This window comes from Lichenostomus cassidix, unplaced genomic scaffold, assembly GCF_008360975.1.
Source record: "Lichenostomus cassidix isolate B80296 unplaced genomic scaffold, HeHo_3.0 HiC_scaffold_33, whole genome shotgun sequence".
NCBI lineage: Eukaryota > Metazoa > Chordata > Aves > Passeriformes > Meliphagidae > Lichenostomus > Lichenostomus cassidix.
Genome location: NW_028147632.1, coordinates 1,819,966 through 1,835,695, shown reverse-complemented (window position 1 = coordinate 1,835,695; position 15,730 = coordinate 1,819,966). Strand labels below are relative to the sequence as shown.

General features: G+C 57.4%; 1 protein-coding gene and 1 long non-coding RNA gene across 2 annotated transcripts in view; both read right to left on the bottom strand.

The window, feature by feature from the left end:
• The window catches only part of LOC146421425 (uncharacterized), a 72,599-nt gene that overhangs the window by 53,546 nt on the left and 3,323 nt on the right, over nt 1–15,730 (bottom strand). The gene's annotated exons all lie outside the window — the stretch shown is intronic.
• On the bottom strand, nt 6,109–15,222 carry LOC146421426 (uncharacterized). Its single transcript, XM_085047540.1, has 3 exons — nt 14,216–15,222; nt 8,531–8,539; nt 6,109–6,846 (listed from the first exon to the last, which is right to left on the bottom strand). The coding sequence occupies exons 1-3, from the start codon at nt 15,196–15,198 to the stop codon at nt 6,342–6,344; spliced, it is 1,497 nt and encodes a 498-aa protein (XP_084903666.1). The 5' UTR covers nt 15,199–15,222; the 3' UTR covers nt 6,109–6,341.

The window sequence follows — 15,730 nt, the reverse complement described above, 5'->3', positions numbered from 1 at the left end:
CCCTCATTCTCTGCTCCGTGCTTCCAGGGATCCCAGGCTTCCCCCTTAGCCACGCTCCCCCCTCTCCAGCCTGCCGGGGCTCCCCCAGCTCCGCCATCGCCCCTCTCCGCTCACCCCACTCCGGGGCTCCCGCCCTTCCCCTCCACCGCTCTCCCGGCCGGACCCCATGCCCCATGTCCCCCTCCCAACCCGACACCGGGCCGTGCCCACCTGCAGCCCCCAAAATATCCCCCAAAGCCCCACTGCCGCCTCAGCTTTGCCCTTCCGCCACATCCAAACGTTCCCCCCGCACAATCAAACCCTCCCAGCGACCCTGAACGAGATTTCGGGCTCAATCCCGCAAGCTGCGAGCTCCAAACACCCGCCCAGAAAAAACGCCGCTCGGGGACCCCCGAGACATTTGGGGCGACTTCCTCCTCCCCCTCACCTGCGGCGTGCGGGGCGCCGATGCTCCCGGGGCCGCGGCAGACAAAGAGCTGCGCGCGGCTTCTGCTGCTCCTCCTCTTCCTCTCTCCAACCTCTTCCTGCTCCTCCTCTTCCTCTTTCCAACCTCTTCCTGCTCCTCCTCTTCCTCTCTCCTCCTTCCTCCTCCCGCGGCTCCTCCTCCTTCCTCCTCCCGCCTCCTCCTCCTGCTCGGATCTCCGGCCTTTCTGCCGCTCCTTCCTCATCCCTCCTCCTCCTCCTCCTCCATCCCTTCTCCTCCTCCCCCCAAGCCCAGCGCCCACCCTTTCCCCCCCTGTTCCCCACGCCGTCGCATGCCGCGGGAGGAGCCGGGATGGAGCCGGGGCAGGTCGGGCTGGGGCAGCGCTGGGCTCCGGGCCAGGCCTGGGCGCCCCCCACGCGCCCCCTCCCCAAATTGGGCTGGCGGGAAGCGCTGGGGGCGAGGGGGCGGCGCAGGTGGGGTTGGGGTGGGGAGCGCTGGGCGCTGCGGGTCTGCCTGGGAACTGGAGAGTCATCAGCGCCGCGAGCTCGGATTGGATCAGAATCGCTCAGCGCCTTCTCCCATTGGCTCATTTTCGCGGGGCTATTTTTCGGGGCTGTTTTTCTATGGGGTTTGGAGGTTCTGGGGGGCTCAGGGGGTCTCAGCGCCTTTTTTGGGGTTCGCTTTGTGCCGTGTCAGGGTTCAGCTGCCTCCCAAGGCCCTCCAGAGCGGGGTGACAATTTGGGACACACGGGGGTCCCCATTCCCGATCCATCCCGGGGTCAGGTCTGCCCCCCAGTCACAGCCCCACCGCGGGGTCCCCCCAAGTCCCTCCCCAGTGCCCCTCAAGAAAAGCGACCGGAGCCAACTGGGAAGCTTTATTGGGAGCACTGGGAGCAGCCGGGCGGGGTCAGAGTGACAGCAGGGCTGGGGGGACACACGACCCCGTGTGACTGGAGTGTGAAGGATCTGCTGGAAGTCCACAGCACTTCAGCAACCAGGAATGAACTCAAAAGAACCCTCACGGGTGGCCTCCAGGAAGGGGACAGTGTCAGTCCAGGAGCACAGGGCTGGCAGGGTGTGGCTGTGTCCAGGGCTCTGGAAGAGACCTGGTGCTCTGCTGGGACTGACATGCCTGGGCCTGGGCAGTTCAGCCGTAGCTGTCCCCTGTCCCTGTCTGTGTCCCTTGTCCCTTGCTCTGTCCGCTGTCCCTGTCTGTGTCCCTTGTCCTTTGCTCTGTCCCCTGTCCCTGTCTGTGTCCCCTGTCACTGTCTGTATCCCTTGTTCCTGGCTGTGTCCCCATCCCTTGTCTCTCCTGCTGCCAGCTCAGTGAGTGGCACACAGGCTGAGGGTCCCTCCTCTGTTCCCTGGGCGTCGGGTGGGAGATGTGAGGGCTGAGCCTGCTCAGGACAGCTCCATCCTCACGACGAACTGCTCTTTCCAGCTCCAGGCCAGAGGATCAGATCCCACCTCAAGTTTATCGTGGTGCTGGTTGTGCTCCTAGCCCTGGTTGTGGCTCTGGGGGTGTCCTTGGCTGCTGTGTCAGGTAAGGGAGGAGCAGCAGCCTCAGCCCAACCCCTCGGGGCACTGCTGGCTCACTGCTGCCTGAGGGGAGAATCCTCAGACATTCTTCTCTTCCCTCTGCAGGGAGAATACACAGAGAGACTCCAGTTACTCCAGTTAACCCTGCAGCTCGGGTGCTGCTGGCCTGTCCCCATGGCTGGGTTGGGTACAACGGGATCTGCTACTTCCTCTCGAGGCATCGTCTCTCCTGGGATCAGGCTAAGGCTCGGTGCTCCGAGCTCGAGGCTTCCCTGGCTGTGCTCACTGACAAGGAAATGGTGAGTGAGGGGTTTGGGGGGTTTGGGAAAGCCAAGGGGACCCTGGGGTGCTCCTGGGCTAGGAGTCCATTGTTTGCTCCTCTCTCCTTGCCAGGAGTTCCTGTTCCACCTCAGCAGGAATGTTGATTACTGGCTCGGGCTGCACAGACAGGGCCAGCGGCTGCAGTGGGTGGATGGCAGCAGCTTCAGCTCCTCGTGAGTCCTGGGGGGCACAGGCAGGGCCTGGGGGCACAGGCAGGGCCCTGGGGGGCACAGGGCTGCTGGGACTGTCCCTTGTGAGCAGCACTGTTTCTCCTGCTGGGGAGGACAAAGCATAACCTCTTTCTCTGCTCCTCCTTACAGGTTAAAGATCCTTGGCAATGGAGAGTGTGTGTTCCTGCGAGAGGGAAAGTTTAGGAGTACAACCTGCACAGATCACCTGCACTGTCTGTGCAGCAGAGCCCAAAGTGAGCTGTAACTGGGGATGGAGGAATTACCTTCTCTGTGCTGAGCACTCACAGCTTAGCCTCTTCTTCCCCCCAGCACGGGGATTTCCTTCCTCAGCTGCAGCATCTGCCTTGCACTGACTCTCAGGGTCGCCTCAGTGCACTTTGCAGAGTCACCTCAGTGTTTGATCTCAAGGAGATGAATCTGCAGGAAGAGGAGATGATGTGGAAGCTGATCTGTGGCTGCCTGGGCTGGGTGTTCCTGTCTCCCTCTGGAGCCGTTCCAGGAATCTTCCTGTTTCTCTTGCACTACATGTTTCTACAGTGACCTTTTTTATATATATTGATATGGAAAGGGATTTCAAACACGTTTTTCCAGCACTTGCAGTGTATTTATACACTAAGCTTGTATCTATATACGAAAATATAACACTGTGAGTGTAGACCTACACGTTCTTCTAAAACTGTATTTGTACACTGATCTTATATATATATTACCATATATTAATATAACACTCTGGATACAGGATTACATGTTCTTCTAACATTGTTTTTACACACTAGCTTTGTACATATATATGAAAATCTAACACTGTGAGTATAGACCTACATGTTCTTCTAAAACTGTATTTGTACACTGACCTTATATATATTAGCATATATTAATGTAACACTCTGGATACAAAATTACATGTTCCTCTAACATTGTATTTATATACTAACCTTGTCTATCTTGATATAATACTGTGGATACAGAACTACCTGTTCTTCTAAAACTGTATTTACACACTAACCTTATATATATTAGCATATATTAATATAACACTCTGGATACTGAACTACCTGTTCTTCTAACATTGTATTTATAGACTAATGTTGTATATATTGATACAACACTGTGGATACAGATTTGAAACATCTGCTGCCATGGTAATGTGACCTTTGTGGGAGCAGAGTGCAAAATAATGCCAGGGTTGTGATTGGAACCTACAGGTGCCATTCCCTTAGGAGTTGGACTTGATCCTTGTGGGTCTCTTCCAACTCAGAGGAGTGTGTGAGATGTTGTTGTGTGACACCCATCAGTATGTACAGCACCCATGTTGCTGTTATTCTTGTATTCTTTATAAAATTATTATTTTTTTATTAAATACTTATGAAGCATCCCTGTGTCCCTCGTGTCCCCTGCCCTGCTGCCCCTGCCCCGGGGACTTCAGCCGAGCCAGAGCCTCTTCCCAGTGCTCCCAGTGCTCCCAGTCTGCCCGTGCAGCCTCCAGCAGCCAGCGAGGCCTTCAGCTGGGCCGGCAGAGAGGAGCTGCTGGGAGCTCCCAAATCAGTTGGGTTCCGTTTGTCCTTCCCAGCCTGGGGAACAACGATTTGGGAGTTTTCTGCCCAAACGCTGTCCGTTCCTCCGCTCAGCCCAAGGGGTTTGGGGAGATTTTGGCTTTTTGGGGGAAATCAAAGCGATGTGGGGACAAGGCGGGATTGTCCCTCAGCCGCGTTCTGACCAATCAGAGTTCGAGAATGAGGAGTGGCAGCAGAATCTGCCAATGGGAGTGGAGGGCGGGATGTCCGCAGGGTATATAAAGGGGTCACTGAGCAGCAGAGAATTCTTCATAGGTTTTTAAAATGTCGGAGGAGAAAAAGGCCTGGAATGTCCCGGGCCGTGCTGGAGGCCAAGGAACCGCTGCTGCTCTGAACCGGCGGGAGGTGAAAACCGCTGTGACACTGTCCTCCTCACCCTGGTGTCCCTCGACAGCACACAGTCCCTCAGGAACAGGCTGCTTCAGCAGGGATCCCCCACAAGTCCCGCCAGCAGCCACTTCCATGGCTCTGCAGCAGCTTCCCATGGCTCAGGGTCTCTCTCGGGCATCCCCTGCTCCGGCCTGGGCTCCTGCCGGGGCTGCAGGGGAGTCCCTGCTCCATCCCGGCCTCACCCACAGCTCACACCGAGCTGGACCTGCAGCTCCAGGTCACACCGAGCTCCCGCCGGTTGAGGGCAGCAGCGATTCTTTGTCCTCCTGCCCGGGCTGGGACACTGCAGGGCTGAGGAGCCGAAAAGCGAATTTCGGCCACAACCCCGGGATTGTGCCTGGAGAGACCGGGGCGATTCTGTGCGTGTGCAGAGCTCTCCCACCTCACTCCCATTGGGTGATAGTGCCGTCACTCGTAATTCTGGAGCGGTGATTAATCAGACTGGGGAGAAGCACCGCCCTTGGTGCCGCCCCAGTACCGCCATTGCCGGAGGGTCAGTGAGGGCTCGGGAGCGGCAGCGGCCGGAGCGCCGTGAGGCGGCGGAGCTCGGAGGCGGCGGAGCTCGGCGGTGATCGCAGCGCAGCGACCCGGGGACAGGAGAGACACCTCTGTGCTACCGACAGCGAGCGGGACGAGCCAGCGCTGCTCCGGCACCGCCTCCTGCCGAGGCAGCAGCGGCAAGGAGACCGCGGGCAGCCGCTCCCTCAGCGGCCTCAGGCCAGCGGCAACACGGCGCCACAGCCAGGGAGGGAGGGAGGGAGACGGGAGAAGGAAGCCGCCACAGCCCCCCTGCCGCCCCCTGCATCCCCTCCATCCGCCCGCAGCGAGCCCCGAGCCCCGGCACAAGGCAGCGCGGCTCCCACCTGCGCTGGGACAGCCTCTCCGAGCTCCGCCGCCTCCCCGGGCTCCGCCCGCTGCCGCCGCTCCCGGGCCGCACACACGCTCCCACCATGGCGCCGCTGCTGCCCCACTAAAGCCCTGCCTGCCTGCCTGGGGGCGACACCGGCGCCGGCCTTGTCCCCGCTCGCTGGCACCGAGCAGCAATGGCGCTGGGACAATCCCGAGTGACAGCACAGCCAGCCAAGGGCAGCGAGGCGCGGGCTCTGCACAGCGCACAGCCCAAGCCCCGCGCTCTCAGTGGCCCCCGGGCTGGCCGAGGCCAAAGCCGCACATGAGGAACAGCCCTGCAACGGGCCCGGGCCCAAGGCGCCATTGCTCTGCAAACAGCGACCAAGTTCTCCGCACCTCCCGGCCCCGCCTCGGCGCGCAGCCCCCGGGGCAGCCCCACGGCCCCCACGGCAGCTCCCAGCCTCCGCCAGCCGCCCTGCAACGGCCCAGGGGGAGCAGGCCAAGGGACGCGGCTGCCGGCGCCCAGGGGACGCCAGGGACAGCGGGGGCACTTCACAAGCCTTTCCTGCAAAAGAGAAAACCATCAGCAAGGAAAAAGCAACAGCAGCGCTGGCTCCAGAGCACAGGGCCACACGAGGCCATGGCACATTGCAGTGGGGTGACGCTGGCCCCATGCCAGGCACCCAGCAGAGCTGCTCTCTCACTGCCCTGCACAGCCGCCATGGGGAGAGAAAATTGAACCAAGGCTTCCTGAGCTGATAGAAGGACCTGGCTAAGAGATCCCTCATCCAACACCTTTGTGCACAAAACAGGCTCGGAATTGGATATGTGAATTGAATTTATTGCTAACAAACTCAGAATAGGAGAAGAAGTAAAATTTGACCATATAAAACACCTTCTTCTCAAATTACAGGGATCACCTGGAATGGGGGTCACCAGGATTCTGCCCAACGGGGGTCACTGGGGATCATCCACTGCAGATCTTCCCACTGGGGATGGAGTTGGAGCAGCAATGAAGCTCTTCCTGCACTCGGGACACTCGCAGGGCTTCCCTCAATGGTGCCTCCGTTGGTGCTGAGTCAAGTGAGAGCTCCTGGAGAAGCTCTTCCCACACTCCCCACACTCGTAGGGCTTTTCCCCAGTGTGGATGCGCCGGTGGGTGATGAGGTTGGAGTTTTGCTTGAAGCCCTTCCCACAGTCAGGGCAGCGGAAGGGCCTCTCCTGGGTGTGAATGCGCTCATGGACGAGGAGATCGGAGCTGGTCTGAAACCTCTTCTCACACTTCCTACACTCATAGGGCCTCTCCCCAGTGTGGATCTTCTTGTGATGGATCAGGGTGGACCTGTGCCCAAAGCTCTTCCCACATTCTCCACACTCATAGGGCTTTTCCCCAGTGTGCATCACCTGGTGCTGCATCAGGGTGGACATATGGCTGAAGCTCTTCCCACACTCCCCACACTCATAGGGCTTTTCCCCTGTGTGGATCCTCTGGTGCATGATCAGCTCAGATCTCCACCTGAACCTTTTCCCACATTCCCCACACTTGTGGGGCTTCTCTCTGCCCTCAGGCTTCTCCCCCAGCTCCGAGCTCCGGCTGCATCTCCGGGCCTTTTCCTCCTCCTCCATCCGGCCACGCCTCGGCAATGACAAATCCTGCTTTGGGGGAAAAACAAGGGCTCAGCGCCTTGCCCTGGGGGTTCCTCCTGCCCAGCTCCAGCTCTGCAACTCTCCCAGGGGTTTGTGTCCATAAAAACCCCAAACCACCACCATTCACCTCAAAACCCTAACAGGATTTCCCCCTCTCTGCTCTTTGCACTTTGGCCTCCTCAGGCTCTCCCTTCCCTGCACTCATGGGGCTCCCGTGGCTCCCGGGCTTCCCTATTTTCCAGGGTCCCGCTTAGGGATGATCCGGGGGCTTTGGGGGTCCCAGGGGTCCCTTCTCCACTCATTCTCTGCTCCGCGCTTCCAGTGATCCCAGGCTTCCCCCTTAGCCACGCTCCCCCCTCTCCAGCCTGCCGGGGCTCCCCCAGCTCCGCCATCGCCCCTCTCCGCTCACCCCACTCCGGGGCTCCCGCCCTTCCCCTCCACCGCTCTCCCGGCCGGACCCCATGCCCCATGTCCCCCTCCCACACCGACACCGGGCCGTGCCCACCTGCAGCCCCCAAAATATCCCCCAAAGCCCCACTGCCGCCTCAGCTTTGCCCTTCCGCCACATCCAAACGTTCCCCCGCACAATCAAACCCTCCCAGCGACCCTGAACGAGATTTGGGGCTCAATCCCGCAAGCTGCGAGCTCCAAACACCCGCCCAGAAAAAACGCCGCTCGGGGACCCCCGAGACATTTGGGGCGACTTCCTCCTCCCCCTCACCTGCGGCGTGCGGGGCGCCGATGCTCACGGGGCCGCGGCAGACAAAGAGCTGCGCGCGGCTTCTGCTGCTCCTCCTCTTCCTCTCTCCAACCTCTTCCTGTTCCTCCTCTTCCTCTCTCCTCCTTCCTCCTCCCGCCTCCTCCCGCTCGGATCTCCGGCCTTTCTCTCGCTCCTTCCTCATCCCTCCTCCTCCTCCTCCATCCCTTCTCCTCCTCCCCCCAAGCCCAGCGCCCACCCTTTCCCCCGCTTTTCCCCACGCCGTCGCATGCCGCGGGAGGAGCCGGGATGGAGCCGGGGCAGGTCGGGCTGGGGCAGCGCTGGGCTCCGGGCCAGGCCTGGGCGCCCCCCACGCGCCCCCTCCCCAAATTGGGCTGGCGGGAAGCGCTGGGGGCGTGGGGGGGGCGCAGGTGGGGTTGGGGTGGGGAGCGCTGGGCGCTGCGGGTCTGCCTGGGAACTGGAGAGTCATCAGCGCCGCGAGCTCGGATTGGATCAGAATCGCTCAGCGCCTTCTCCCATTGGCTCATTTTCGCGGGGCTATTTTTCGGGGCTGTTTTTCTATGGGGTTTGGAGGTTCTGGGGGGCTCAGGGGGTCTCAGTGCCTTTTTTGGGGTTCGCTGTGTGCCGTGTCGGGGTTCAGCTGCCTCCCAAGGCCCCCAGAGCGGGGTGACACTTGGGGACACACGGGGGTCCCCATTCCCGATCCATCCCGGGGTCAGGTCTGCCCCCCAGTCACAGCCGCACCGCGGGGTCCCCCCAAGTCCCTCCCCAGTGCCCCCCAAGAAACGCGACCGGAGCCAACTGGGAAGCTTTATTGGGAGCACTGGGAGCAGCCGGGCGGGGTCAGAGTGACAGCAGGGCTGGGGGGACACACGACCCCGTGTGACTGGAGTGTGAAGGATCTGCTGGAAGTCCGCAGCACTTCAGCAACCAGGAATGAACTCGAAAGAACCCTCACGGGTGGCCTCTAGGAAGGGGACAGTGTCAGTCCAGGAGCACAGGGCTGGCAGGATGTGGCTTTCCCCAGGGCTCTGGAAGAGACGTGGTGCTCTGCTGGGACTGACATGCCTGGGCCTGGGCAGTTCAGCCGTAGCTGTCCCCTGTCCCTGTCTGTGTCCCCTGTCCCTGTCTGTGTCCCTTGTCCCTGTCTGTGTCCCTTGTCCCTGTCTGTGTCCCCTGTCCCTGTCTGTGTCCCCTGTCCCTGTCTGTATCCCTTGTCCCTGGGTCTGTCCCCATCCCTTGTCTCTCCTGCTGCCAGCTCAGTGAGTGGCACACAGGCTGAGGGTCCCTCCTCTGTTCCCTGGGCGTCGGGTGGGAGATGTGAGGGCTGAGCCTGCTCAGGACAGCTCCATCCTCACGACGAACTGCTCTTTCCAGCTCCAGGCCAGAGGATCAGATCCCACCTCAAGTTTATCGTGGTGCTGGTTGTGCTCCTAGCCCTGGTTGTGGCTCTGGGGGTGTCCTTGGCTGCTGTGTCAGGTAAGGGAGGAGCAGCAGCCTCAGCCCAACCCCTCGGGGCACTGCTGGCTCACTGCTGCCTGAGGGGAGAATCCTCAGACATTCTTCTCCATTTCCCTCTGCAGGGAGAATACACAGAGAGACTCCAGTTACTCCAGTTAACCCTGCAGCTCGGGTGCTGCTGGCCTGTCCCCATGGCTGGGTTGGGTACAACGGGATCTGCTACTTCCTCTCGAGGCATCGTCTCTCCTGGGATCAGGCTAAGGCTCGGTGCTCCGAGCTCGAGGCTTCCCTGGCTGTGCTCACTGACAAGGAAATGGTGAGTGAGGGGTTTGGGGGCTTTGGGAAGGCCAAGGGGACCCTGGGGAGCTCCTGGGCTAGGAGTCCATAGTTTGCTCCTCTCTCCTTGCCAGGAGTTCCTGTTCCGCCTCAGCAGGAATGTTGATTACTGGCTCGGGCTGCACAGACAGGGCCAGCGGCTGCAGTGGGTGGGTGGCAGCAACTTCAACACCTCGTGAGTCCTGGGGGGCACAGGCAGAGCCTTGGGGGCACAGGCAGAGCCTTGGGGGCACAGGCAGAGCCTGGGGGCACAGGCAGAGCCTGGGGGCACAGGGGCACAATGTGTTCCCCTGAGGTTCCAGCAATGTCTCTGCTCCTCCCTGCAGGGTTCCTGTGCTGGGCAATGCAGGGTGTGTGCACCTGGCTGAGAATTATCTCAGGAGTGCGATCTGTTCAAATGAGATGCAGTATATCTGCAGCAGAGCCCAAACCCACCTCTAATGGGGAATGGAGGAAGGATATTTTCTGTGCTGGGCAGTCTCAGCTTCACCTCATCCCCCCAGCATGGGGATTTCCTTCCTCAGCTGCAGTGTCTGCCTTGCACTGATCCTCAGGGTCACATCACTGCCTGTTCTGCAGGAGATGAACCTGCAGGAAGAGGAGATGATGAGAAAACAGATGTGTGGCTGCCTGGGCTGAGCCTGGGGGTTCTTTTGTAATTCTGAAAGCTTCACAAAAGTCATGTTTCTCTTGCACTCTGTATGTTTACTAACCAGGTACATATATATTTGTATGTCCCTGTGGATTCAGCTGTGAAACCTTTGCTGCCTTATGAATGTGACCTTGGCTGGGGTAAGGTTCTGATAATACCAAAGTCATGATTTGACCCCACAGGGGCCATTCCCTTAAGGGTTGGACTGCGTCCTTGTGGGTCCCTTCCAACTCAGAGCATTCGCTGAGAGGTCCTTGTGCGACCTCCATCAGTATTTATAGTGTAAATGTTGTTGTTGTTATTTCCTTCACTACTTTATTACTTTTGTAAGAAATGCTAATCAAGGCCGTGCTGTCCCTCGTGTCCCCTCAGCACCTGCAGCCCTGTCCCTTGCCCTGCTGCCCCTGCCCCGGGGGCTTCAGCCGAGCCAGAGCCTCTTCCCAGTGCTCCCAGTGCTCCCAGTCTGCCCGTGCAGCCTCCAGCAGCCAGCGAGGCCTTCAGCTGGGCCGGCAGAGAGGAGCTGCTGGAGCTCCCAAATCAGTTGGGTTCCGTTTGTCCTTCCCAGCCTGGGGAACAACGATTTGGGAGTTTTCTGCCCAAACGCTGTCCGTTCCTCCGCTCAGCCCAAGGGGTTTGGGGAGATTTTGGCTTTTTGGGGGAAATCAAAGCGATGTGGGGCTGAGGGAGATCGTCCCTCAGAGCCTCTCTGACCAATCAGAGCTCGAGAACGAGGAGTGGCGGCAGAATCAGCCAATCAAAGCTAGGGCGCGCTTTCTAATCGGCGAATCAGCCAATGAGATCTAGCGTCGGGTTTATGGCGGGAAAATCAGCCAATGGGAGCGAGGGGCGGGCTTTGCACGGTAGGCGGAGTTTCCCTGAGGGAAGCGGCGCTCCGCGGATCTTCCTTCCAAATGTCTGTTCGCAATGGCTCCGGAAAGTGCCGGGCCGGGCAGGAGGCCAGGGAACCGCTGTGGGTGAGTCCGGGATGGAGCAGAGAGCTCCCTGCAGCCCCGGCAGGAGCCCAGAGGGTGGAGCAGGAGATGCGTGAGAGAGGCCGTGGGAAGCCCCCGCAGAACCTCGGGATTTTTGGGCCTGTGGGGATCCTCGCCTGAGCAGCCTTTTCTGAGGGGTTGTGTCCCCTGGGAGAGACCCCAGGCTGGAGCAGGACAGGGATTCCTCTCTGTGACCATGATACCAAAATCAGCCAGAAAATGAGCTTTCTAGCAATGCTTCTAATTTGAAGCATTTGAAAGCAGCCGTTTTTTCTTTATCAGTGCTGAACAAACCCCGAGGATCTCTTCTTTAATCTAGTGTGTGGGGTAAAACTTCCGAATGGGGTATTTGTTCCACCCGGATCACACATATTCATTACTAAACACTTCCTGGCTAATTCATAAACCTTTCCTCGTGCTCCTTTCCATCCATCCACCTCCTGCTCAGAGTCCTTTTGTGGTCCTGGAGGGCCATCTAAAGGAGTTTCTGGTGATTGCACGCACTGATGTTTGGAGGAAAGCTCAGCTTTCCTCGAAATTGCTTCTCGTTGCATAACTTGCCCAACTTCACTGTAATTCTCTTTCTCTGTTCCTGCCCTGGTTTCATCTATGTTTATCATCCTGTTTGCACACCTTTATCCCCTGTTATCTCTCTGCTCGCTAATCTTTAAGCTCTATCCAGCACCTTTAGGGGAACTGAAAATTTCTATTGTCTGTTCTTGATCAAGTCTCCGCTTTTTGTGTGATTCTGTGTCTTTTTGGAGCAGTCCCAGCCCAAAGTGTCACAGGGACTCTGCCGTGGGATGATGACACACCCAGAGCAGACAGATGTTGCAATTACAGTGTATCCAAGTTTAATTACAATATAACCATCTTCAATTACAATGTATCTAACATCACTCCAAACCTGCCCGATGTTGATTACAATATACCCGAAACCAATTTTTTAAAATGTATCCAATTGCAGATACAAAGTTATTCCTTCTTCATTCTGGAGCAAATCCCTGTCTCAGAACCTGTCTGGAATTTAACACTTTTCACAGTTCACTGACAATCTCTGGCACCATGTCGAATGGTGGTTTAATAACTGGCAGAGTGATCTGTGAAACAAAAATGTGTGCTCCTCCTCTCTGCAGCTGTTTTTGGCCCTGGGAGCCAAGTAATTTCATTATTTTCATCCTGTTTGGTTCTCTGCTGTGCTCTGCAGTGCAGAACGGAAACTTCAGCTGGTTTTGCTCTTCCTGTAGTGTTAGATCAACATGAACTCTGCTGATAACAAAGCTCTCTCTGCTCAGAGTGCACTAAGGCAAACCACACTTACAATCCCTGCAGATCTTTACTTTTCTGTCCCTCAGTTGCAATGTCCATGTTAAAGCAACCATTTAGCCCTTCTGTGCTGAAACAACTCATGGCAGAGCAGAGCATTAGATTAAATAACCTCATTCAGGGTGGTCAGTGCAAATCCTGCAATGCATTTTCTGTTGACAAAAACAAGTTACTTCTTTCTGTGTTGTTTCCAATCTGGGTTCTCAGTCAGGCTTGCCTTTAAACATAGCCTGGCTAGAATAAACTTCTTGTGATTGTTTGGAGTGTTTCTGATTTTGGAGCCCAACAGAAGCACAGCAGGATTTTGAATTTCAAAGGTGATTTCCTGTCCCACTGTACAACAGGACTGAGCTCAGTCAGTGGCTCCTCTGGTGTCCCAAACCCTTCTGTGCCACGTGTGTCCCACAGAGCTCAGGCTCTGTCCCACAGTGAATTTTGGGATCCTGATTTAGCAGCTCCATGGCTGTGACTCCTCACTAGCAGCTGGGCCATCCTTGGCTCACATCACTGATCTGTTCAGCAAAATTGGCAGTGACTCCTCCCTGAGCCACTGGGAATTGTGGTGGAACACCTTGGGAAAGATTTTGGCTCTCAGAAGTGAATAATTCAAAAGATCCCTGGGACCTGCCAAGCCCAGAGCCAGAATTACCAGTGTTTCCTTTTGTTTTTGGAGCACAGCCCGAGTATAATCAGCCCAAACAACAAAATCGTTACGGGTAAATCCAATGTAAATCCAACCCAATTCCAGGTAAATCAAACTGAATTCCAGATTGATCCAACCCAGCTCCAGGTGAGTCAAAACAAATTCCAGGGGGTCAAACCCAATTCCAGGTCGATTCAACCCCATTCCAGGTAAACCAAATCCAGTTCCAGGTGGATCAAACCAAATTCCAGGTCAATCCAACCCAATTCCCAGGCAATCCAATCCAGTTCCAGGAGGACCAAACCCAATTCCAGGGGTGTCAAACCCAATTCAACTCTTTTAAATGTCCCATCGCCCCTTTCCCTCCATTCAGGAAGCTCCTGACAGCTTTCTTCTGGGAGAAATTCCTGAATTTGGAGATTTTTGGGTGCAGTTTTGGACGGGGAAAGCTCTGCCTGCCTTTCCCCTCCCTGTCTGTGTCCCCAACGTCCCACCATGGCTGTGTCCCCAGTGTCCGATGCATGTCTCACCTCAATATCTTCATTTTTACCCCAAATTCAGGTGTTTAGAAAGGCCGAAATGAAAACAAGACCAAGCCCGAAAGAAAAGGATTTACATGTCTGTGCCCACTGAGGATCCATGTGGTTGGGTGGAAGGGAAGAACATTTTTGGACGTTTCCACCCCAAAATCCTGCTCTTTGCCCCAATTCAGAACCATTTGGCTGTGAAAGATGCCACTGGGTGAGAGAAAATCAGAATCATGGAATCCCTGAGGTTGCAAAAGACCTCCAAGGCCATCCAGTGTTGCCTCATGCCAAGAGATGATATAACTGAACACAAAAGGTGAGATTTTCTGGGGTGGAAAGTCAACAAATCCGCTCTCCCCAGGGGATTTCTGATGTCCCCAGGAATTCCCATGGACATTCCTGGCCCTGCCTTCATCCAGGTGCCCACGGGGAGCCAGGAGGGTGTGGAGCCACCAGCCAGGTGTCTTTGCCACACGGATCAGCAGCAGCACGGATCACCAGGGCTCTGCACAGCTGGGGTCACTGGGGATCATCCAGTGCAGATCTTCCCACTGGGGATGGAGTTGGAGCAGCAATGAAGCTCTTCCTGCACTCGGGACACTCGCAGGGCTTCCCTCACTGGTGCCTCTGTTGGTGCTGAGTCAAGTGAGAGCTCCTGGAGAAGCTCTTCCCACACTCAGGACACTCGTAGGGCTTTTCCCCAGTGTGGATGCGCCGGTGGGTGATGAGGTTGGAGTTTCGCTTGAAGCCCTTCCCGCAGTCAGGGCAGCGGAAGGGCCTCTCCTGGGTGTGAATGCGCTCATGGACGAGGAGATCGGAGCTGGTCTGAAACCTCTTCCCACACGTGGGACACTCATAGGGCCTCTCCCCAGTGTGGATCCTCTGGTGCTGCATCAGGTTGGAGTTGCTCCTGAAGCTCTTCCCACATTCCTGGCAATCATAGGGCTTTTCCCCAGTGTGGATCACCTGGTGCTGCAGCAGGTAAGATCTGTGCCTGAAGCTTTTCCCACACTTCCCACACTCATAGGGCTTTTCCCCAGTGTGGATCCTCTGGTGCTTGATCAGGGCGGAGCTGTGGCTGAAGCTCTTCGCACATTCTGTGCAATCGTAGGGCTTTTCCCCAGTGTGGGTCACCTGGTGCTGCATCAGGATGGACATCCGGCTGAAGCTCTTCCCACACTTCCCACACTCATAGGGCTTTTCCCCAGTGTGGATCATCTGGTGTGTGATCAAGTGTGACATCCGGCTGAAGCTCTTCCCACAATTCCCACAACCATAGGGCTTTTCCCCAGTGTGGATTTTCTTGTGCTTGATCAGCGAGGAGCTGTTGCTGAAGCTCCTCCCACATTCTTCGCAATCGTAGGGCTTTTCCCCAGTGTGGATCACCTGGTGCTGCATCAGGTTAGACATCTGGGTGAAGCTCTTCCCACATTCCCCACACTCATAGGGCTTTTCCCCAGTGTGGATCCTCTGGTGCCGGATAAGATCAGATCTCCACCTGAACCTTTTCCCACATTCCCCACAATTGTGGGGCTTCTCTCTGCCCTCAGGCTTCTCCCCCAGCTCCGAGCTCCGGCTGCATCTCCGGGCCTTTTCCTCCTCCTCCATCCGGCCACGCCTTGGCAATGACAAATCCTGCTTTGGGGCAAAAACAAGGGCTCAGCGCCTTGCCCTGGGGGTTCCTCCTGCCCAGCTCCAGCTCTGCAACTCTCCCAGGGGTTTGTGGCCATAAAAACCCCAAACCACCACCATTCACCTCAAAACCCTCCCAGCATTTCCCCCTCTCTGCTCTTTGCACTTTGGCCTCCTCAGGCTCTCCCTTCCCTGCACTCATGGGGCTCCCGTGGCTCCCGGGCTTCCCTATTTTCCAGGGTCCCGCTCAGGGATGATCCGGGGGCTTTGGGGCTCCCAGGGGTCCCTTCTCCCCTCATTCTCTGCTCCGCGCTTCCAGGGATCCCAGGCTTCCCCTTAGCCACGCTCCCCCCTCTCCAGCCTGCCGGGGCTCCCCCAGCTCCGCCATCGCCCCTCTCCGCTCACCCCACTCCGGGGCTCCCGCCCTTCCCCTCCACCGCTCTCCCGGCCGGACCCCATGCCCCATGTCCCCCTCCCATCCCGACACCGGGCCGTGCCCACCTGCAGC

Coding starts and splice junctions, on each gene's coding strand:
- LOC146421426 (XM_085047540.1), bottom strand. CDS start 15,198: ATGGAGGAGGAGGAAAAGGCCCGGAGATGCAGCCGGAGCTCGGAGCTG.